Source organism: Panthera pardus, unplaced genomic scaffold (assembly GCF_024362965.1).
Source record: "Panthera pardus isolate Hobbes unplaced genomic scaffold, ASM2436296v1 HiC_scaffold_20, whole genome shotgun sequence".
In the NCBI taxonomy this organism is placed as follows: Eukaryota; Metazoa; Chordata; class Mammalia; order Carnivora; family Felidae; genus Panthera; species Panthera pardus.
In genome coordinates, this window is record NW_026526766.1 from 22,681,849 (window position 1) to 22,706,318 (window position 24,470).

The 24,470-nt window shown below is 44.0% G+C and overlaps 1 protein-coding gene across 9 annotated transcripts in view; it reads right to left on the minus strand.

Annotated features, from left to right (window-relative positions):
- The window catches only part of TLE1 (TLE family member 1, transcriptional corepressor), a 91,360-nt gene extending 75,135 nt beyond the window's left edge, over positions 1-16,225 (minus strand). For 2 of the 9 annotated variants that reach the window (XM_019436100.2, XM_019436098.2), the window contains exons 1-4: positions 14,863-16,225; positions 13,962-14,062; positions 12,452-12,515; positions 12,296-12,340 (exon numbers count right to left, since the gene is read on the minus strand). In XM_019436100.2, coding sequence (XP_019291645.1) covers positions 12,296-12,340; positions 12,452-12,515; positions 13,962-14,062; positions 14,863-14,886 — 234 coding nt within the window. In that variant the 5' untranslated portion in view covers positions 14,887-16,225. The remainder of the gene's footprint in view (positions 1-12,295; positions 12,341-12,451; positions 12,516-13,961; positions 14,063-14,862) is intronic. The other 7 variants (XM_019436103.2, XM_019436095.2, XM_019436097.2 and 4 more) reach the window with 5 other exon arrangements.
- Between the last annotated feature and the right edge of the window lie 8,245 nt (positions 16,226-24,470).

Genomic DNA, 24,470 nt, shown 5'->3' on the forward strand with positions numbered 1-24,470 from the left:
TCAACACAGAGATAGCAACATGGGGCTTCTCAGGACACAGATGTCAGCAGGTGGCCGAGCCTTGAATTAAGTGTGAGAGCAGGTAATGGCACAACTGGAACACAATTTGAGCAGGGCCCTCCTCTATCCCAGACACTTATGATGACGTCCAGTTTCTACTGCATCGTGCCTGGCAGTAAGAGCCAACAGCCTAATCTTCCACTGTGTCTAATCCCAATGGCCCTGATTTCGCCTCATGTGTTTTTTTTTCCTGCTTCCCCAAATACCAGCACATAAGCAGCAGCTATGAAGGTGACAGTCCACAAAAATCCCAAGCCCAAGGAGTACGTGGAGAAAATAAGACAAGTGTCTACTCAAGCTGAAAGGACACTGGTCTGTATGTATACCTCACCAAGGCTGGTGACTTTTTCCTTCTCAAACCGAGCAACAACTGAACCTGGTAATCCTGACCTCCCTTTTTTTTTTCAGGATGACAAAATCTCTCTTCCAATTAAGAGATGAACTTTCACACTACATTAAAAAAATTTTTAAAAAATGAAGCTCTCATCCTTTTTTTTCCCCCAAAACTCACTTCCACAAAATGAACCAAATCCTCTCTGTTTCTTCTCCATCCCCTTAAATGAAAAAAACTCCACATAACTCTATTCTCAATGGTAGCTGTATTAAATACTTAAGACCGTTGCCTTGCAAGGAGACATTTTGCTGCTTAGCCTAAATAAGGCATTTTAATTCCTCTAGATTCCTTAGACAACAGAGGTTACCAATGGGTGACTTAAAACAAAACAAAACAAAACAAAAACATTTCCTTTTGAGCCTAAAGATAAATTCTTCTGATCTTAGAAGGAAACAAATAAAAACCTTTGTAATTGAGGGAAATAATGAGAAGTGAATGATTCAGATGTAGGGAGGAAGGAAGCTGTTGGGCTTTGGAAAAACAAGATGGGAGCATGGCCTAGAATTCCAACAACAGGGTATAGTTTCAAAGCGACCAATAATATATTTAGATAATCAATTTCAAGAACAGGTGTTCTTCCCTCAAAGTGTCCAAGTGCCAGGCACCAATGTAATTGCTCCCATGTGAGAAACTCACTCCCGACAACTAACCTACATGGAGTAGGCACTGTTGCCATCCCCCACCCCACTAGCCTTCCTTCTCTTTTGTAAGCAGGAATAATAACCACACAAAAGGAGGCTGGGAGGACTTATACACAGCTCCTAGGGTACATGGGCACTCAATGGATGGGAGCCATGACTGCTCACTCTGATGTCCCAAATCAGCTTACTCTACAACAATCAGCCCGAGATGCTGACTTTTGAAATCCAAAGCGCTGAAAAAGACAACTAGGAACCGAGTGGGCACCTGTAGCTGCAGGCTGCTTGGACACTGGATACCCTTCCTCCATCCCGGTGGCCCAACCTTCCTTCTCTCCATTCCAGACCAAGATGCAGATCAATGTTAAGACCTCCTTTCCTAAACTGAACTCAACCTTTTTATTTTCACTCACTAATCCATAGAAGCCTTTCAAATGGCACAAATAAAGGCGGCTGCATTTTGTGCTCTAAATCAATTTTCTCCCCAGCCATCAACTAGATGTTCCCGCACAGAGAAAGAACAGCCCTTCCCTTCTAATTCAAAAATCCATACTGCCATTGCCCTTGCAAACTGCTAAACAAGCAGTATCGGCAAGTCACTTGTGTTCTGTAATATATTTACTGCAAATCCCAACGGCTTGCCTCCTAATGCAGTTTTCTATTGTGTCTGTGCGTGTCAATACACTGGCTGGTCACCTTACTTGTAAGAGGCTCTGACCGGCTGTTTGCTCAAGGCATCAAGAAGGTGCCTATGAGAGACAAAGACTGTGCTCCTGGAGGGCCCAGCCTTGGAGAGCCTCCTCCTCACGCTGGGGTCCTCAAAGAGGTTTGTTTTTTGGCACTTCTTATCCCTGCACCACCCATGGCCTCTGAGGCCAACTTAAACTCTCTAATGGGACAGTTTCCAGTCATACAAAGTTCAAAATCAGAGTCCTTTAGCACAATTATTTCCTGGTTTCCTACCTAAGGACGCTCAAACTATTCCCCACTGCAAACATGCTGATGGCACCTTAAAGGTACATTACAAAAGACTAAAAAGTAGGAAGGCTTGGGGAGAAAGGGAGTCTGGCTTTTCTGTTAAGTGCAAATCTCTGCTTCCAGGTGACAGCTGAAAAAGAAAGCACCCTAACACCATATAATGGTGGATCCCCCTAATACAACCAGGCCAAAACACAAAGGGTGAGTCCAGGAGAAAGTACTATAAAATGCTGTAAACACCTGTTGAGATGGAAATCTTAAAATGTACCTGGAGAAAAGCCCTTCTTCATCTACCAGTCTAAAACAGGGTAGGTAGCTAAAGAAATGCCTGGCCCTCCAACAAATCCTTCCAAGTTTTCCAGAGTTATTTGCTTATCTATTGGGGGGAGGGGAGCAAAAGCTCTTTGTAAGGTATGCAACAGGCAAATAACACAAAATGTTAATTTATAGACTCCTGGCATCATACAAGTGGGGATAGCATGGGTGTTCACTCTGTATTTCCTTCTTCTTTTCTGTATATTTGAAATTCTCCAGGGGTACCTGGATGATTCATTCAGTTAAGCATCTAACTTCATGAGTTTGAGCCCTGCATCAGGCTCTCTGCTGTCTGCGCAGAACCCGCTTTGGATCATGACCCCTCTGTCTCTACCCCTCCCCCACTTGTGTGCACACTCGCTTTCTCTCTCTCAAAAATAAACATGAAAAAAAAAAAAAAAGGAAATTCTCAATAAAATGTTTGGTGGGGTGAAGGAACCATGCAGCGGCCAAAAGTAAATCATCAAGGGGTATGATCATTATTATTAAATCTGGCAACTAAGGCAAGTTAAATGCCTTTATACTTAATGCATTACAAGCAACTAATCCACAACTCTATTTAGGGGCTGTGGTCATCCTGAAGAGACACACAGGGGCTTCAGGGACAGAGATGCACACACACACTCAGTTCACACAGAAACCCAGGCCTTGGCCACACACTACTTCTGTTTTCGCGGTCTTTTCTTCAGTACAAACCCAAATATATCACTATAATGAAACTCCCCACTACAAAGCCTCTGGATGTGCGCCTGAGTAGCTCAGTGGGTTGAGTGTCTGACTTCAAATAGGTCATGATCATGCAGTTTGTGAGTTCAAGCCCTGCATCGGGCTTTGTGCTGACAGTTCAGCCTGGAGCCTGGAGGCTACTTCAGATTCTGTGTCTCCCTCTCTGCCCCTCCCCCACTTGTGCTCTGTCTCTCTCTCTCTCTCTCTCTCTCTCAAAAATAAATAAACATTAAAAAAATTTTTTTTAAAAGCCTCTGGATATTCTGACCATAAATCACTTTTCCAAAAGAAAAACAACTGAGCAAAAGTGGTTATGTGAGAACTAAAGTCCTGTAAAACATCTAGTGATATCAAACAGACTTCATTTTTTTTTTTTTTTTTATGTTTATTTATGAGAGAGAGAGTGCAGGCAGAGCTGGGACAGGGAGAGGAAGACACAGAATCCAAAGCAGACTCTAGGCTCTGAGCTGTCAGCACAGACCCCAACGTGGGGCTCAAACCCACAGACTATGAGATCAGGACCGGAGCCGAAGTTGGATGCTTAACCAACTGAACCACCCAGGTGCCTCAAAGAGATTTCATTCTGAATTTCAGCATTAGGACCCAGACTCGTACTCTTGGCTCAAGTTTTCAATCTGGATTCCACAGATTTACTGAAGGATTGTAAGATGTCCACAAACGGCCAAAGTTGTTGTGGAAAAGCTATGTTGTGTATAAAAACATGTGGGATGTTTTTTTTCCTCTCTCTCTCAAAAATAAATAAACATTTAAAAATTTTTTTAAAAATTGGGGGGGGCGCCTGGGTGGCTTAGTCAATTGAGTGTCCGACTTTGGCTCAGGTCATGATCTCATGGCTCATGGGTTAGAGCCCCGTGTCAGGCTCTGTGCTGATAGCTCAGAGCCTGGAGCCTGCTTTGGATTTCAGATTCTGTTTCCCTCTCTGCCCCTCCCCAGCTCGTGTGTGTGTGTGTGTGTGTGTGTGTGTGTGTGTGTAATCTGAAAAATAAATAAACATTAGGGGCATCTGGGTGGCTCAGTTGGCTAAGCATCCGACTTGGGCTCAGGTCATGAACTCATAGTTCATGGGTTCAAGCCCCGCGTCAGGCTCTGTGCTCACAGTTCAGAGCCTACAGCCTGTTTCAGATTGTCTCCCTCTCTCTCTGCCTCTCCCCTGCTCATGCTCTGTCTTTCCCTCAAAAGTAAATAAACATTAAAAATAAATAAATAAATAAATAAATAAACATTAAAGAAATTTTTTTTAAATGTGTGGGATTTTTTTGCCAAGCAACTTCTACCTGATTTTCATACAGGCTCAGGATCCGCAATGCTTACAAGTAGCACCCTCCATAGGAAGCACATTAAACACTACAAAACAAGTGCCCCCTCAGTCCAACCCACTGGCAAGGGTACGGAGGGAAGTCTTTTTTTTTTTTTATTTTTTATTTTTTTTTATTTTTTATTTTTTTATTTGTGGGACAGAGAGAGACAGAGCATGAACGGGGGAGGGACAGAGAGAGAGGGAGACACAGAATCGGAAACAGGCTCCAGGCTCTGAGCCATCAGCCCAGAGCCCGACGCGGGGCTCGAACTCACGGACTGTGAGATCATGACCTGGCTGAAGTCGGACGCTTAACCGACTGCGCCACCCAGGCGCCCCACGGAGGGAAGTCTTGAATGCAAGCTTCAAGCAATCCGCAGCCTCCTTGGGAGTAACAAAAGACACACATGAAAAAAACATGATTACAGAACTTGGAGCAAAAATCAGTGGTGTGACAGGCCACTGTTGGAGCTGTCGTGGAAGGCCTTGAAGTACACATGAGTGTTGTTATTTGAACTGGACCTTGAAGGATATTGAGAAAGGCCATGTGAAGCTTCACAAAAAGGCCTGGACTTTTTATAAAGAAAACACAACAACACACAACACTTTTTCAGGCACGAAGAGGAGACCCACTGGCTGGAATAAAGGACTTGTTAAGAGGAGGACAAAGCTGACCTGGTAAGACTACCAAGGACAGTGATCAGGGCAGACACACGAAGCTGTGTGAGTGACAGGCAAAGAGGCCATTACTGGAGTAAGAAGTCAAAATCAGAAAGAACAGACATAACAACATACCCAGAGACCCTAAAGGGGTTTTGCCTTCACTACGTTAAAGATGCCCCAATACCAGGGCTGGAGTCATGAGCGTCTGGATGTAAGCTGGTGGTCTCTAAAGTAGAGTGCACATATGCCAGAGGCCGCCCAGGACATGCCAATAGGGGGCATGGAGGATGTGATGAGAACTTGTATTTTAACCCCTCGGCTTAAAATTTCCACTTATTACAAATGTATACAATATATTAGTACATAATATATTTATAACTTATAAATCTGTAAGTATAAGTCTGGTGATACATTTTCAAGCGTTTTACTGACATGTTGCACAAAATACCACTGGCTAATAATCCAGTTAGACCAATAACAGCACTAATACCAAACCCAATACAGTACTGCATGTATTTCGGCAGCTATACAAATCATATGATTTGAACGTGCAAAACTCAAACATACTTACATTCTCAAAAACTGATTCCACTTAATCAAGTGAATAATGAAAATCTAATGAATATCTACCAGTACACAGGAAATAGCTGTACACACAACTCTACCTCTCCCACATGTACGGTGGTATACACACACCACACTTCACAGTTTTCTCTATTTGGCAGATGAAAAAATAAATTCAATGGATGGAAGTCTCCGTTTGTTTTTTCCTCCCAGTCTTTTCCTTATATCCAAAATGACCTTCACCCTACCCTTTCTTGGCTAACGTTTTGTGGTCAAAGAACATCTAAGCAGCAAATAACACTTCCAGAAAAGCCAAGATTTGTTTGTTATACCTTGTGCGAGAACGCGTGGGGGAAGGTTATAAACATTGTGCTCTGAGTTGCTTTCATGTTGCTTCAAAGCAGGCAAACAGAATTAAACTCAGTAGTGATTAAAAACTGAAACGTGAGGGGCGACTAGGTGGCCTAGTCGGTTAAACGTTGAACACTTAATTTCGGCTCAGGTCATGATCTCACAGTTTGTGACATGGAGCCCGGCGTCGGGCTCCACACTCACAGCACAGAGCCTGCTTGGGATTCTCTCTCTCTCTCTCTCTCTCTCTCTCTCTCTGCCCCTCGCCTACTCACGCTTGATGCTCACTCTCTCTCTCTCTCTCAAAATAAACTTAAAAAAATTGAAATGTGAAATGATGAAAATACAGGTTTGTGCAAATTCACAGGTTGTATGATAACACTGTGTCAACATTTCTTGGTTTCATAAAACGCATGGCAAGTGGGTGGTCTATAAACTAAACGATTCTGTGAACATCATCATTTTGCAAACAATTTTAGAAACTGTTTTTTTGTTAAGCCAAGTGAATAACAACAAATGAATATCTTAATTTATGTTAAACATTTCAGTGTAAATTTTTTTCATTTTTCAGATCAAGCTACGTCTCAGAAAAAAATTAGAAAAGCTCTCCCACATGAGTGCCCACACCTACACACACACACACACACACACACACACACACACACACACACTCGGACATGCATTCTAACTCAAAACACCCAACTACAGTCATAGAACAATACTATGGCATGTTTCATATTGCAAAACTCACCAATCCCATTGGTGAGGACTGTTTTCTATCTATAAATGCCTACTCTTGTCAGTTATTAGCCACCCTCTGAAACAACTGCCTAAAACTTAATTAAAAATCATTATACCAAATATTCAGCATTAAAGGTACTAGAGTTCTAAAAAAAATCTCAATTTTCAAAATCTGAAGTAACAGTAAGCAACAGGGATGGGGGTGGTAGGGACAATCCAGCCAATCCAAGCCTATGAGAAGCCCAGTCAGTTTCTTAGTTTCGTCCAATTTAATCCACTCCTGAAGACCACAAATATTTAATAACAGAAGAGCAAAGACTCAAAATCTATGGAAAACTAAAATGGTTCCATGAGCCCAAAACTGAATATATCATTAGTTTAACTACCACATAAGATGATTTACTTAAATATCTGCTAAAGGAACAGATTCTTTCTGTGTTTCTTAATAAACACAGAAGAGGAACGTCTTAAGCCCTCTGGCCAAAGACTCTTCTCAATGGATACACAACCCAAGCACTGGGTTTCAAACACTGGTTGGAGGTGAGGTCTGGAGGGATGACTCTCCTCTCCTAAGAGAAGCCATACTTGAGAACCTGCCCAGTCTAACCTCATTTACAGAAAGGGAAACTGAGGCCCAGGCAACTAGTCAATGACTCACCCAGTCACTAATCAAAGTCCCCTAAATGAACTGTATTTTACACCAAGGGCCATCCTAAATAAAGATCACATATTTTGTTCCTCACAGAGTTTGTTTCTGGGTTGTTGTTTTGCAGGGGTAGGGGCCGAGGGAGAGAGAGGGAGAATCAAGCAGGCTACAGGCCCAGCACAGAGACTGACACGGGGTTCCGTGAGATCATGACCTGAACTGAAATCGAGTCAGACACTTAACCATTGAAGCACCCAGGCACCCCTGGTTCCTCATAGTTTTTTGGCATTAATTTTGAATTTTAAAAATATTTTTATCTTAAGGACTATGTTTTGTGAACCCTCCCTTAAATTCTGTGCCCAAGGCAAGTGCATACCTCACCTCACCCTAGTCCAGGCTCTGGAGAGAAACCGTGAACTAGTTGATTGTTGAAGGGGTCGGGCAGGGTGACAGAAAGTAGGGAGGAATCGCCCTGATTGCCAATAAAAAAAACAAAGGCTAACCTTGTGCCTCAAAATGTGGGTTCTAAATACACAGGGAACTTTCTCTGTTTTAACTGATGCTTATCAAGGGCAGGCCTGGCTACTGAAGTAAAGTTGGGGACCACTTCAGTCTTGATGACAGCTGCTGTATCACAAGGTTACTAACACCTGGTGGAGCTTAACTCTGAGTGCAAGTACTCCAGCTAGTCTTTTCCCATTCTGAGACGTGGACTTAGAAAAAAAAAATCTCAAAGTGAGAACAGTAGACAGAAAACACACATGGTTAAAAAGCAGGAAGAAAGGTAAGACTTGCAGACAAATAGTAAGTCACATCTAAGGGATTAACCCACAGGTGAACCCTTAACAGGGCCACCTAAGCACTTTTAAAACACTACCAGAGAACAATTTATTTTTTAAGGGAAACTTTAAAGCACATATCAAAACGGTGGAAGCACTGTCACTCCGAAATTTACGTGGTCTGAGACACCACGCTGGCTGCAACATCACATGGAGCTTGGTTAGGCTCTCATCTGTTTTTTTCTCTTTCTCCTCTCCTTCCCCACCCCACAACCAGCACTGCAGAATACCTCTTTCCTTCCAGAGCGAGTCCTTTCATTTATTTTTAAATTCTTGGCCGCCCTGGAGAGCCCCGAGTGCCTACTCTGCCCGCTCTTCAGAAGAAGAGAGGCACAGAGAGACAAAGTGACTGATCACACTCGCTGGCTGTGAGCTCGGCCTCAACCAGGAGTCCCGACAACAGTTTCAAATTTTCTTTTGTTCTTAGACATATTTTAACCTGCAGACAGTATTGCTCGGTTGGCTACAACTTTCTACCGACCCATGGCTGTGACCTCCACAGACCAGTCAGTACTGCTGATTTTCACGAACTCCTAGAACATGCACCGAGGCCCGATGTGATTGTGTATCATGAAGCTGTCAGCACAAAGAGCGAGAGAACAGGAGAGACACGCAGCCAGGCAGACTGGGCCACCACACAGGCCTAAAGGTGATTTCATCACTAGCCTCATCCTCCAATGGCAGCGGGGTGGGTAAAGGAATGAAGCCCTAAATTCTAGGGACGAGGTGACCCAAATCCAGCTTCAACAGAAACTTGGGCTTGACAAATCCCACACTCTGAACACAGGCCCAGAGCTGCAGGCAGATCAAAACACCTACCCAAAATACCTCATCACAGGATGGGGCTAATCACTTTTCAAAACTGTTAAGTGCTATATAAATTCACACCACTAAAGACAACTTATGGCATGGCTTCATCAGCACGCTGAAAAGATACACAAGTAGAATAAATAAGGCTTATGTATTTACAGTGAATCTTGTTCCAAAACTATCAAATGAGGTAATACCACACACCACATGACAGAAAACAAAACTTTAAAGATCACACTGCCAAACACACTAGCCACAGCCCTCAAAACAACTAGATTCACATTAACCTGCTATTTTCTAACGCACCCTAACACTTCGGTGGTATCAAATTGCCTCAATTTTTCATGAGATGTCTCCACCTCTCCTGTAGAGATATACCTAAAATTTATGATCTACCTGGAGAGAGAAGGAAGGACAGGCAGAGATCTATAAAAGACTCAAAACAAAAAAAAAAACAAAAAAACTGTCTTAGCGCTACAATAACAAATTTAAGTACCCATTACCATCCCTAGTCCGCTGACTTTTCAGTAACCAGCCACAAATGGGAACAGAGAAAGTAAGGGGAAGGCTTATCAGGAAGTGTTGACACAACATAAACATGGACCGTGGGCACAAAACCAAGTAAGGAAACCACAATTATACCATTCTCGATTTGGACGCACTTCCACTTTAAAACTTCCAGACGGAAAAGTCGGTGGTGAGATCTGACACTGAAATCTCTACAACTCACTCTGTCGACAAACCCGCTGAAAGGTGGGGAGAGAGAGCGGCAGTCACAGTGCAGACAAATCTTAACAACATTAAAGCTCTCTCCACGGAAAGTTTCCCCATCGCTGTGTGTTTTTTTTTTTTTTTCAGTAACAAAGATGTTGTCAGAAATGACAATTTTTTGTGTCCCTTGATGATGCCTTGCTAGCATTTGGTTATAAGCCATAAAGCAGGACTAATTCCAGCCTGTCAGGAGTCTCGCTAATGCCCAGTTTCCCCCCAGAGAGAATTCCTGTCAAATCTAATGAGAGCTCCAAAGGCTCTCTCTACAATATAATGAGCACTTAGGCCATGCTGGTGATCAGGCGGCAAAAAGCATCAATTTGAGCCTGGCTACACCCTGGGGGCCAGACGTCACCAGTTTTAATAAGAATTATGATTACTAGCTGCACCAAATGCCTCCTCAGAACTTATTATTAATGTGTGACATTCAGAAGGATGTTTTTCAAATGTAAGGCCACTTTAAACTGAATTATAGCACTGCTTTGCACACCACTCTAGTTAAGGGTCTGTCAGCATTTACAGTATAAACTAAATTTCAGGGGACTTAATACCCTACCATGAAGAACATGGCATCTCTCAGCTTTTCACATTTTTCAAATTACTGAGCCAATTACACACAGCATATTATTAATGCATACTGGCTCATGGATGGACAATATACACCCACAAATGCCCAATAGAGTATAGAAACTCATTAGAAACCTATTTTCACACCATGGGGCTCCTGACCCTCTTCACCCCTTCTTCCTTTTTCCTACTTGATAACGAAGAGGTCATGTAACCTACAGGAACCCAGAAGAATTATACACCTCCTTTACCTCCCCAATAAATCCTGCACCAGCATACAACATCATACGGAGGTGGTGCTTCCTTGTAAAGGAGTTGGTGAAGTTATTAAATTCTTTGAGTTCATGAGTTTAAGAAAAAACTCAGTCTCCTCTTACCCTTCTACGATATTTGTTAGCAAAATATGTGCCTTTAGGGTAACTTACAAAAAAAGTGGCAGGTTACAACTCTTCACCCAGTTTATTTGCATAATTCATTTAAATGACCATACAACTTCTTGCCCAATTACTATCAACAAGTTACAACTGCCTCAATCAGACACTAGCCACTGAAACACACAAAAAACAAAGGCACAAGCCCAACATAATCTAGGCTACCAACTTTGCAAATCAGAATAAAATCAGCATTTTAAAGGCCCAATTATATTATTAATGAAAGGCCTTGAACTTAACTATCTCTTTCCAAAAACATATCTGAGAACAGATCTACTGTACAAGACGGTAACTTAACATTATGAAATCTATGATGAATTAAAAATCAAAGAGTGCGGAGTTACAAAAGCAGAATTCAACTCTGAAACACACTTGCTTAATGAAAGTCTTTGAATATAAGGAAGATCTGAAGGCTGAACTAATCAATTTCTCCACTGTGCCCCAGCCGGTCAGCCATGCTCTTTAATTTAATGAAACAAGGGTTTGAGATGAAATAGCACATATACATCAAGTAAGAATTGTATTGTTGCACTTTGAAATGTGTCCAACTGTGCAACTTCATCTGATGATAATTTTTTAAGAGGCAATCGATTTCTAAAAGACTTATTGTACCAGCGTCTTGATGAAAAAGTGAATGTCAGCATATCTCCAGAATACTTACACCCTGCCATTAATGCTTTCTTTGGCAGACAATGACTACTCAATCGAGGGTCCTTTGGGCTGAGCAATCATTTAGCTTTTCTTCTCTTATGAGGTCCTTAGTGCCTTGTTCCAGCTCAATACTCTTTTTATACACCATTATAGTAGCCATAAGTGTGAATTTTATGGGAACTTGCAAACTCATAGTCATAGCTAGAGCTTTCCAGTCACTAATCTTTTCATGCTTTTAAAACCACTAGGACTGAAGCAACTCCCAACATATGCTGTGGCCATAAAAGAATGCTTTTTCACCTCCAAATCCGCATCAATTGAGAAATTTTTCAAAAAGATGTCTGCTAATAAGCCACTAACCTTGAGTGTCATTTTATGCAACCCCAAAGCATAAAAGAGAACCCCATAGTTAGTCATACATTTTTTAACCTGATTAGGGAACTCCCAAATATCCTTCTTTCCCCCAAAAGACCACACTGCTTTCCAAACTAGCAAAAAAACATTAGCTATTCTGAATTCCAGAATGCTACAGGATACCCAGATCTTTCCAGAGAAGAATAAATCTATCCAGGTGGAAAAGTCAACTCAAGACTCAATTTCTATCAGTTTGTAAACAGGTTGGTTCACATTTTCAAAGCACCTCTCATCTAGTCATTTAAAGATTCTGTAATTGTCAAGAAGCAACCCTTGCTGCAAAACACTGTCACCAATTCACAGGAAGGGAAACCAAGGCAGAAAACCAGCATACAAATCCTCCCACTATTGAGGATAAAGCCAGTTTTATAGAAACGTCACTAATTTCTCATTTCAACTTGATTTAACTAAAGCTTACCTGTTTATGCATTTCTATGTTTAATCCATAAGACATTTCATAATACTGCAAAAAGAAAAAAATCAAGCATTTCGTTAACTCATGTTTTATAACGTTAAGAACACATATTTGCTAATATTACATAAAAAGGAAAAAAGGACAATCTTTGATACCTACCATCACATAGTGCCTCTGCATTTCTGTCTTTTCACTTGCCAGTTTCTCACATTCCAATTTAAGGCTACAAAAACAAAACATGCAACTTAATGTAAACATTATGTCACTTGTTTTAACATCTGCCTCACATATTTGCACTTCAAGTAAAAACACAGACCAATGTGGAAAAGCCATAAACTATCTAGGTAAACATCCAAAAGCTTTGTCCTTGCATTTAATAGGGAAAAGGGATAAGGTGAACAGTATAGGGTATCCATTCAGCTATTATTTTCCTTCTTAGTGTATACCTGGTCAGATGCCAAGAATGAAGAATCTGTCAAAAAAAAACCTCTGATCTTCCCAGAAGACCAATTCCTCCTCCTGGTCATCTGTTCCCTCCTACTTCCCCACACCAGTTTGCTCCTTTGGACTCCACCAAAATCTGGCCTTTGCACAATTCTCAGCCTCAGACATAGACTGTACTACCTTTGCCAACTCAAATAGTCTCTAGGTTTGAAAACTGTACTTATAAAGTTACTTCTACAATTGTTGGTCCGTTTTAAAACCTTTGGTTTTTAAATCCCTGCCAAAATATGTTAAGTAGCTGCTGCAATAAAGTGCTTTGAAGTCCTCCTTGCTTGGTAAACACTAGTGGGCAGGTATGCCTCAAGTTCCAGAGATAATTATCTTGAAGCAGACAAAAGGTCAATAATCAGAAAGCTTCTGACAAAAGAAGAAAATTCACACCCAAGTGTCTGTGTGCTTTTTCTCAAGCAGGACAAAAATAAAAACTGTCATTACAGTTATCTCTTAGCGCTAATCAGCTAAGACTTCATAGAAACAAGGAAAGAAAATAACATTTCTGGAAAATTCACTATGGACAGGTGTTTTAAATCATTTTTCATTATGAACCTCTTGAAGTAGGTCTCATCAGGTGAAGAGACTAACCTGAAATGTATATAAATGAGACTGGAATCCCTTGTCCTACCCAAACCAAGGAAGAATGACGCCAAAGCAGGGAAGCTTTACCCTACACATATCCACCCCCATCTTCACCACCAATGATGGGCACAGCTACCAGCATCTAGCCTTCCATGATGGACTTTGCCTCAGACAAACCAATCCTTTAGTATAGCAGAGCGATTTCAACATTGGCTCTGCCTCCCTAAACCTGCACTCCAGGGCTGGGGCATCGATTGAACCAAGGTTTCAGCTCAGCTTGTTGCAAAATAAATAAACGAAGTGCAAATATTGACGGTTCTCATGCAACTCCTAAATACTCGAAAAGACTCCCTGGAACAGCAGCAAACGGGCAAAAGGGAAACAATGGTAGGAGGAGGAGACTAGAGAAGAGGCGGCCCGGGAAGAACCTGGAAAGGGGGTAACTTGAATGACAGGTCTTAACTGCGACTCCACACGCCACCGCCTGGACGCAAGTACTAAGTACAGCCGCCACCGCCACCAGGCAGGGCGAGGAGGGGCACCGGGCTGCCCCCGGGCTACTGCTCGCCCAGCGCGGCCGGACACGCACCTGTGATACTGGGCCTGCAGAAACTGGAATTCCTCTTTAATCCGGTCCAGGGACTCCGGGATAGTGAACTTGAAGGGCTGGCCTGCAGCCTGGTGCGGCGTCTGGGGGCCACCAGTGAGGGGAACCGAGGGACGGGGGTGGGGGCAGATAGATAAAACAGTAAGTCAGAGAACGGAGAAGTGGGTGGGACATAAAAAATAGTTAGAAATGACAAGAAACGGAGCCCCGAACTCGAGTTTGCTCCGCACTTTACAGAGGCAGGAAGTGGTCCTTCGCCGGTGCTCGAGCCTCCAAAGAGATTCAGAGCTTCTTCCAGGCTTCAGGGCGGGTCGCGGTTACGTGCGCCCAAGTCGCCCGGCTGGAACGACAGAGGCTCCCGGGCGGCCGGGGAACACCCGGCCAGATTGTCATCGAGGACACCGCCCCCTCCCCCAAGGGAGCAATAATGACCCCAAGGATCAGAGTAGAAAAACAACTCCCTAACGCTCCCCGTTCCCAGAATCGCCGGGGCCATCTCCAGGAGCGCCGGAACGGGGGCTGCATTGACATGTAAATAGGCGAGACGAGAAACAAAGGGGTGGGGGCGCCCTACCCGCCACAGGGAGGCGGGGGGGGGGGGGCGATGTCGCTTCGAAAAAGAAACCCCAGCCTCCCCGGGCGCCCCCACCCGCCCTGTCTAGACATCAACTTCGAGGGGGTCCATAGTAAAGGGGGGAAATTGAGAGTTTCAGCTCATTCCCCAGCCCAAGAGGGGACCTAATCAGCCTTGCACCCCTAGAGGCTAGGGAGTCCTCCAGAAATGTAACAGAGACCCGTCTCCAGCTCGGGAAAAGCGCCCATCCCTACCCCACCCCCTATCCCACAGCCCAGACCCTCCAACCAGCACCCTGCCGCGCCTCACCGGGTGCCGGCTCTGCGGGAACATCGCTCTGGCGGCGGCCGCAGCTCTGTTTCCGGACAACTCGATTCTCCGCTCAATTTCCAACTTTAATCCTGCCGAGGAAAATTTAGCCGAGAAGCCAGGCAGAAACGAGGAGCGCGGGGAGCGCGCTGGCCACGCACGCAGGCGCGCTCGGCGGGGCGCACCGGTCACTTGGCGCCCGGCTGCTCCTGCTCCCGCCGCTGCGGGTTCCCTCGCTCAGGGCCACATTTCGGGGCGCCCCAGGCCCGGCTGCACCAAGAACCTGCGCGGTGACGCCGGCCCCCAAGAAAAGGGCGCGGGGGCTGCGATCCAACCCGCGGGCCTCGGCCGCCCCGGCGGGGAGGTGAGGGCGCGGTGATTCTGGCCGCGCTCCTCTCGGCGATCCGCGTGCGCGGCACTCTTCCGGGGCAAACAAATCCAAGCGGACTGCTTTTCTTCGCTCTTCCCTCGGTCCGCCTCCTCTCCGGGTTTTCCCCGCGGCGCCGACCGCGGGTGAGGTGCAGGTGGCCCGGCGCCCCCGGCTAACACCACACAAACAAACCTGGCGACGTTAAGGACCGACCGCTGCGGGTCCGGGCAGCGCCTTCAGCCGGGCGCTCGCGGGCTCCGGGGAGCGGCAGAGGCTCCGCGCCCGGCGCTCCGAAGCCTCAGCCCGGGCGGAGGAGCGCGGGATGACGATGAGGCGGGGAAAGTGCGGAGGGCGCGCCGGGAGGCGGCTCGGCACGCCCCGTGCGACCAACACTCGGTGTTCTCCCCGGTTGCACAAACCCTCCTGGCCCGGCGGGGCTACTCCACGGAGGGTAGTCCCGCAGCCGCCCGCTGCTCCTCGATCCCGGGGCGCATCAGGGCGCCGCGCCCCGCGCGCACTCGCCCCGCACGGCCGGCCCGGCCGCTCTGGACTCTTCCTCCGAGCCCCTTCCTCGGCCCTCTTTCCTTCCTTCCCTTCGTCTGCTGCTCCGCAAAGGGCGCTCCAGCCCGCTGCAAAGTTCTCTCACGACCCGGGGGGCGACATCCACGAGATGATGGGGGAAAAAAGCAGGAGTGCGCTCCGAAGCTCGGCCTCCCTACCCGGCGGGCAAACTCCGCGGGCGGGTCGGGAGTAGTCGCGGCGGGGGTTAGGTCGCCACCGGCCGGCGGAGGTCCGGGATGGTGGCGCGGGTCCCGCCCGGCCGTGAGAGAGTGGGGGTGGCGCAGTCGGCCGCCTCAGGGACGGGGGGCACAGGGTACCCGCCGCTGCTGCTGTTCTGCAGCCGCCGCTCCCGCCGCCGCCGCCCGCGCCTCTCGCGCCGGTTACATTAACACGCGGTTTCACACTCCGGAGCTAACCAGCGCCGGCCCCGCCCAGCCCCGCGCGGGCGGGGGGCGGGAGCGCAGAGCCGGCGGGGACGTGGGCCCGGCGGTGACGGGGGGAGTTGGGGGGGGGGGAAGCAGGGAAGCGTCGCCAGCCAATCGCGCGCGTCGCGCCCAACGTGGGGTGCTGACGCGACGCGTCCCCGGAGCCTATGGCAGCAGAGCACCGGACGGACCGTCCTCCCCCTCCTCTCCTACCCGGTTTGCTTCCATCTCCGCCGTCTCCTCGGTCTCCCCTCCCACCCCTCTACCCCTCCTCCGCCAGCCGCGTCCTCCCGGGCTCGGAGAGGAACTGTTCCTGGAGGAGCCGCGGGACGTCGAAACCAACCAATGAGAAGAGGCGAGACGCGGAGATTGGCACTGTGGATGGGAAGGTCGGTGGGAAGGAGAGCGGCGGGGCTGGGCTGTCAATCAAAGTAACGTGGGGCCTGCGAGGGAGCGCGCGGGAGCGCGCGAGCGGGAGGGCCCAGAGAGTGTGTAGTCGCGGAAGCTGGGGGCTCGAGTTTGCAAAAAAAAAAAAAAAAAAAATCTTGCCACTTGTTCACTTTTCCCTTTAATGGAAATCCTAAAATATCAGTGAAAGTAACTCAACTAACCGCGTAGTTTCTTGTGGGGTGCGGGATTTGGGGGTGGGAGGGGTGGTAGCTCGAGCCAAACGCGTCTTTCAGTGTTCGCCTCTTGTTTGATGCTCCTCTTTTGAAAGTGAGGTCACATTCAAAAATTTCTCTGAGGATTGTTTTTCCTTGAGCTGCCTTTTCGTGAGAAGGCGTGGACTGTGCACTTGGTGGAAAATGCGGCAGCGCCTTGGCTGGCGTACGTACACCGGCCGTCTAAGACTAGGCTTTTAATTTTAGTGCTCACTCCCTTCTTTGCACCCAACGTGGTAGAGATTGGCTTTTATTGGCGCCTTTCAAAGGACTTTGCAAAAAGGTTGGCCTGTTTTCGTTTGGCGGGAAGGATACCTAAGTTACTGCCGGGGTAAGGCACGCGCGTCCCAGTCTTAAATCGAGGCTTTTGCCCGGGTTCGAAATCTCTGGTCCTTGTCTTCAAAGTATGGACTTCGCGGGCTTGGAGTAGGGGACTGCTGAGAGTTTTAGGGGCCTCTCAGCAGCTTGAGCACGAGTCTGATTCCAATTACTAGAAACAAAGGGAGACAATGGGATAAACCAGCTTTGACCTGGAAACCTGTCCTGCCCACTCTTAGCCCCATGCTTCGGGTGGTTTCCCCGGGCTGAGCTGCGTAAGGAGCTAAATGGGAAGCGTTGGGTGCATGACATGGCTAAAATTCTTATGAGTGGAATTTGACCTAAAAGGTTTTTTGAGATTTTAAATAAACGGGGCACACTGTGTAAATCTCCGGTTTTTGTCTGTTTCTCCAAATATACCACCCAGCAGAAAACCTTCAGTATTGCCGCATTTATATTTTTGTTTAAAGAATAGTTAGGTTGAGCTGTTGCCACACAGACACACACACACACAGACACACACACACACGATTGGTGAATGAACAACGTGTTGTAGCCAAATGGTGGTGAATTCTTCTATAAGAAAGACACATCGACAAGCATTGATCCTACGTTGGAATATACTTAACACGTTTTTGGTATTAATAGCCCCCGTGTCCTCATTATTTTACTTTCAAGAGACTTATGAAAAGGCATTTATTTAAACAGAAATACATTTTATTCGAAGGTTTGCTTTCTCAGAGACCTTTTTCTTGAAATATTAAAAGAATCATTTTAGATAATACATTTCACTGTTGGAGTTGATTTTAAATATGTATGATATTGATTTGTCTATAATTGCATCAATCCCAAATATCAATTATAAATGAAAAATTAAAGGAGCAATTTTAGCCAGCTTGTACAAGGCCATAGTAAATTCTTAAACAAGTTTCGGCATGCGGTTTTCCAGTGTTCTCATTAAGTGGGTTTGGGGAGGGGGTTATATTCATTTTGCTAACTTGGAGAATGAAAAGGAAGCAAGCACTGCCCCACTTTCCTGAGTTAGATTGATTGATGACTCAAAGCAGGCTTGCTCCACATATAGGACTTTTTGAAATAATATGATCCATGGGCAACTAAGCTTTGACTTTGGCAACCTGCGTTCCCTCGAAAACTTGGTCTCTTGAGTGGGCCAGTCTGTGGTCAGTTCATCCCATAATCAGCCTCAGGACTGTGTAAAAAGAACTTGGATGCCACAAATATGCCTGTGCCTGCTCGTCCAACTGAAACAACTGAGACTTCTCCCTGGCTTACCCAAGCTTTACTTTGATTTACTGGCACACACTGGTAATTAGGTTTAAACAGAGAAATTAAAACGGTGTATTTTGAGACAGGAGCCTTCTGAATTCCTTATAATGTAGTATCTGGAAAAAAGAAAGAGTAATGATTTTAAAATTGGAAGACCTTTAATTGTGTGCATAAAGATGGTTGGTTTTCGAGTGTATCCCATCCTCCTTGACAGAGGGAGAAGGCTGGGCCCCTTTTCAAGGTCATATTTTCCTCTGTGATTGTCATGCTGTAATAATTATACTACAAAACTCTCATCAAACTGCATTACAAATGATGGTGTTTAAACAATCAAGTAGCTTTAATCTTATGTTTTAAATGATATATGTGCAGATTGTCTACAGCCTGTTTAGAAGAAAATAATCCTACTCATGAAATCTATAATTTTAGTCTTCTATTTAAAGTCTGCTAACCATAGTCTTTTTTACCTTTAACATATTCATATGTTGGTGATGTTTTAACATAAAATGATATTAAGTACTGTGCTTCCACAGAAAATTGTCTCTGAAAAAAACAATCCCCCTTTTATCCTCTGCAAAGAAACAAAAAGATTGCCAGATTGTTTATTTTATCGTTGATGTATATATGGGTATATTTCCATTCATTTGTTGCTGACTATCAAATTTTCATAACTCATGAAATGGCACAAGTCATTACAAAAACTAGATGTTGTATATAGTATAGATTCTGGACAAAATAGAAAACACTGTGGATGCTGGTCATAGAAATTATGCATCTTTTAAATCTATTACTTTTTTATTTGAAATGAATAATATCTAAAGTTCACTTGTTATTTTCTCTTATAGCTGTGAATTATTTCTTATATGTTTTTTCATCTGCCTTTTTTTTTTTAACTGAGGGTTTTCTTAAACCTGAGAATGTAGGGTCCAAAAGAAATTTTCTCAGCATTGCTATATAACCCTTTCCCCCACCTCTTTACCAAAGAAAAGGGCAGTACGGGCGTGGGGCATGGAGGAGAGAAAGCAAAGAAAGAAAAAAAAAATCAGTAGCAGATCCATGCAGCAGTAAAACCTCAAATAAAATCACATCCAAAGAATCTCTTGCGGTTTCACACAATATGGTAAAATTAGAGATTGCAGGAAACCAACTAAATTAAACTGGGAGCATTTGAAGAGAAACGAGCAGAGTTTATGAAAATGACACATTGACTGACCAGTATGCTTTTTTATCAACAATTTCTTTGTTAAGATGCAGATCAAAGGAACCTGCATATGTTTTCATTTTGTTCTAACTAGAAAATTACATCCAGATGTTTAATAGGCATTTGGTTGGTTTTTCAGCATTGATTAGATATGTTGGTTCTGTTTGCTTACAAGTGTAGCCGGATCATTAGCTAATGCAAAGAAATGTTTGCTGTGAGTTGCTAATTAGGGCTTTTGGAAACCCTCCATGCTCAAGAACAATTTGTACAGTGGCCAGATGAACTTGAGGGACTTGAGGAAGTTGTTTTCCTTCTCTGGTAGGGTGGGGAGTAGCAGACAGCCCCATTCCCTAATCTCCCTTTGCCTATGGGGATTGGGATGCTATCCCTGAGGATTAGAGTACAAATAAATTAGGAAGAGACCACACAGGCACTCCCAAACACGGAGATCAATGTGCCTTTTCTGGAACCACCATGTTGTCTTTGGGAGTGGGGGAAAGTGAACATCTAAAACGCTGAACATTAACATGTGGAAGATGCTTGGTGCTAATGTTATCAAATACACAGCCTTTTTAAGTATACTTTAGAGACAGATGGGAAAGCCCTTTATGATAAACGAGTGTACTTGAATTCATTACTGTAGTACTTATAATTAAAAATGTCTCTTTTGCAATTTCAGTACTTGCACAGGGTACAAGAGACCAAGCTTGGGAAGGGGAAAGCTGGGGCTAGTGGGAGGGTTGGAGGGAACAGAATTTTGGAGCCAAGGATGCGCCTGAGAGGAAATGCAGTGTTTACTTTCACAGCCACTCATTTGTTTACCTTGTTAAAGCCCCAAAACTTGTAGGAGATTAGCCATTCACATGGTATTCAAATAAACTGTTTGAGAATTTGAGGCACCAGGCGGATAAACTTCTTAGCTGGCCAGTCACGTTTTTCAAAACACTTGGCCTGCAGAAGAACACCACCTCCGTGGAGGCTGAACTTTTGTTTATTTAAGTCTGTATTTCTAGAGAGGTATCTGTCCAAAATAGCCTGTGTCCATAAGCCGTCATGGAAGCACAGATACAAACCCCACTAGAGCATTTTCTCCCACATACACATGCCCCCTCGGCCTGTTTCCATCTTATGTCCATGGATGGCACGCTCCTATGTGTTCATAGATTCACGATTAGTTTTCCTTGAAATAGTTCAAGCAGAGGGCCTTTCCGTCAGAGCGCTCCAAGTCTTTGGGGAGCTGCCCTTGAAAAGCAAAGACAGTATTTTGAGGCAAGATCAGATAATTCCTGGAGCTCAGACCATAACATACCAGTGTGTCTCAGTGAAGTTAGCAAGCCCCTGCCTCTTTTAGCCCATTCCAATGTCCGATAAAAGTTTAATTTCAGTTTACCATTTAGCTCAACAGAAGCTGAAGAGTCAAAAGAAAAAAAGAAAAAAGTAGTTAAAGGAAGCACCTTTGCTGGTCCTTCTGACATGTTCACCTCACAAGAGCCAACCTTGACCCCTGAATGCTGTCTGTGATGACCTACCTTGCTGCAGGCCCTGGACTTGCTAGGAAATCAACATGAAACCGGGACACCTCTCTCTTGACCTTAAAAGCTTTTGCTTTGGCAGTATCGTTTAAATAACTTTTCTTCCTGACACTAGCAATTGTTTTTGAGGAGTTGAAGCTGGAGTTCAGCTAATCTCTGATCTCTTGGTGTTCCTCATGGTGGAAGGCGGGTGAGCTCTGGGAATAGATAAGGAGCTAGAAGCCTAGGCAATATTCCAGTTGGCTTCAAGGTCTCTAGATTGGAAATTCTATGCCTAGATGAACAAATCATGTGGCATAAGTACAGGATGTTGGGACATTTCATGAGATAACTGGCCTGGAGGCTCCTGGGTGGCTCAGTTGGTTAAGTTGGTTTGGGTTTGAGCCCCACATCTGGCTCTGCATCGACAGTGCTGAGCCTGCCTGAGATTCTCTCTCCCCTCTCTCTCTGCACCTCTCCTGCTTGCTCTCTCTCTCTCTCTCTCTGTCAAAATAAATAAACTTAAAAACAAACAAAAAAAACACCTCAGGGTACTAGGTTGAAGCCCCAAGTTGGATGCGGAGCCTATTTTAGAACAAATAAATAAATAAAAATTAAAAGTCAATATTATGGGTGTGGGGAAGGGAATGGGGAAGAGTATTCCCTAAAAACAAAGACATAATCATGGAAATGCAATATGTTAATCTTTATTGTCTCCTTGTTCAAAAAAGAAAGAAAGAAAGAAAGAAAGAAAGAAAGAAAGAAAGAAAGAAAGAAAAAAAAAAAAAAAAGAAAACCAGCAACTAGGAAAGACTTTCCTGGGCACTTTGAATGTGGACTAGATATTAGGTTATACGGAACTATGGTTAATTTTCTTGATGTGAGAAAATTCTGGTTGTATAGGAGGATGTTGTTCTGAGAAGATGCATGGCATGTAACTTCAAGTGATGTCTGCAACCACAAATAACGAGTGTGTGTGCAGAAAGAAAAAGCAAATTTGATGAGGGTCTGCAGTCACAGAATGTAGGGATAGAACCTGTAGCTACCCCTTTTAGCATTTCAACTTTTCTGTATGTTTGAAATTTTTCATGATAAAAGATGGGAAAACCACTTCAAGATCAGTGTTACACCTTTTTCTTCATGTGTTAAAAAGGGGATTCCGAAAAGATTGATTCATGATGTTTCCAGTTTTAAAAAGTACGAGAAAAAATGGTGTGTATTTTTTTCTTTCTGATCATGGAAAAGCTGCCATACTGATAACCGAAGTATTACCCACTATCTCTGCTCTGGATCTTTTAGTTCTTTTATTATTTATGTTACTTTATTTTTGTTTGTTTTCTCTACAGTCTCAAATGAACCTTAGCAATCAATTAATATAAAATGGAAATCTTTAAATAAATTAGCGCATTACATTAGTAATCCTTAAATGCATCGTTTTGTGGGCCATCAAGCTCAGAATCACCAGAAAATCTACTATAAAACAAAGAAAACTTTATATATTAAAAATAAGGTAGCAGCAAATAAATTTTAAGTATTATTTTTTAATCTTTATTTATATTTGAGAGAGAGAGAGTGCTAACAGGGGAGGAACAGAGAAAGAGGGAGACACAGAATCTGAAGCAGGCTCTAGGCTCTGAGCTATCAGCTCAAACTCAAGAACCATGAGAACCATGGCCTGGGCCTAAGTCAGATGCTTAACCAACTGAGCCACCCAGGCATCCCTGTTTTAATTTCTTAATTCCCATTATAAATAGTTGTTCTGCTGTCTGTTTCATCACTTGAGCTTCACAGTGAAATTTATAAATTATTGGTTTGATGTTGAAATTTCCTTAATATTTTCAAATTTAATGCTGAAACATATGATTGTTCTATGCTAACCTTTAAATATTAATCATGAAAGAAATGAGAATAGCACTAAATCCCAGACACTGATGTTATGCTTATCTAAAACCACAGAAGCACATATTTATGATGCGTTAAAAGGAGTTTCCCAGAAAGTCGTGAAGAGTGACAAGGAATTATCTGAGTCCGCAGTTGGAATGTCCCCTCTATCTTTTCTTTTTCTTTCATTGTAGCTGTTTAGCGTGTTTTTGTTTTTCCTATCACCATTATGTTTATTGAAAGGAAAACTTTCTGTGACAGTGGTAAGCAGATTCTGGTTTGTGTGTGAACAGATGAAATCCATGACTTTCAATGAAAACCTTGAGTACCTTATAGGGAGGCAAAATAGGAAAATACAGGGACACCGGGACTTTTCACACAGGGACAAATCAGTCCATCCAGTGTTTCTAGCCACCATCCACCTAAGTAATGACTGTAAAATGAATATGATAAAAATTACTGCTTCACTCTGATGGAAAAAGCCCCCAGGGGACAGAGTTACCATTCTGGTTTCCCCCATTCTCAGCCTCCACACTTCAGAAGAACTGGCAAGCTACCATTGGCACTTGAAAAAAGTGTTACAAAACACTGACAAGTATTACAGGAATGTTGATTAATGTAAACAGCCTGCCTCAAGGAATAATATCTTTCTTAAGAAAACTGGTTTTCCAATTAGCATTTCTATGGAGACAGGTATCTCCAGGTAACTCAGGGGAGTGTTTCAAGAAGTTATTTGTCTTTGTTGGGGGGGGGGGGTTGTCATATTGACATCTTACTTTCAGAAAACTTGAAAAGAAGCAACTGATAGATTAAAAAGTCAACAGGCCTTAAGAAGGAAAGAAATTCTGACACATGCTACAATATGGACAAACCTGCAGAACATTATGTTAAGTGAAATAAGCCAGACACAAAGACAAATACTGTATGATTCCACTTACATGAGATGTCTGGAGTAACCAAATTCATGAACAGAAAGTCAAGTTGAAGTTGCCAGGGACTGGGGAGAGGAAGGAATGGGGCATTACTGCCTAATAGGTTCGGCATCTCAATTTTGCAAGCTGTAGAGTCCGCCGGATGTATGGTGGGGAGGGCACCACAACAGTGAGAATGAACTTAATGACACTAAACTATGCTTAAAAATGGTTAAGATGATACATTTTATGTTATGTATATGTTACCAGTTTTGTTAAGTCAATAGGATTCCGTTCTGTTGTGCACCAGTTAGTTTTACAGTGGATTCTCATCCTATTCATTTCCTAAATTTGTGTATACATTCCATTGTTTATTGAGCACTTACTATGTGTCAGACATTCTTCTGAGTGCTTTACTTGTTTGTGTTACCTCATTTGATCCTCACATCATTTTTATGAGGCAAGTACTATCATTATCCAT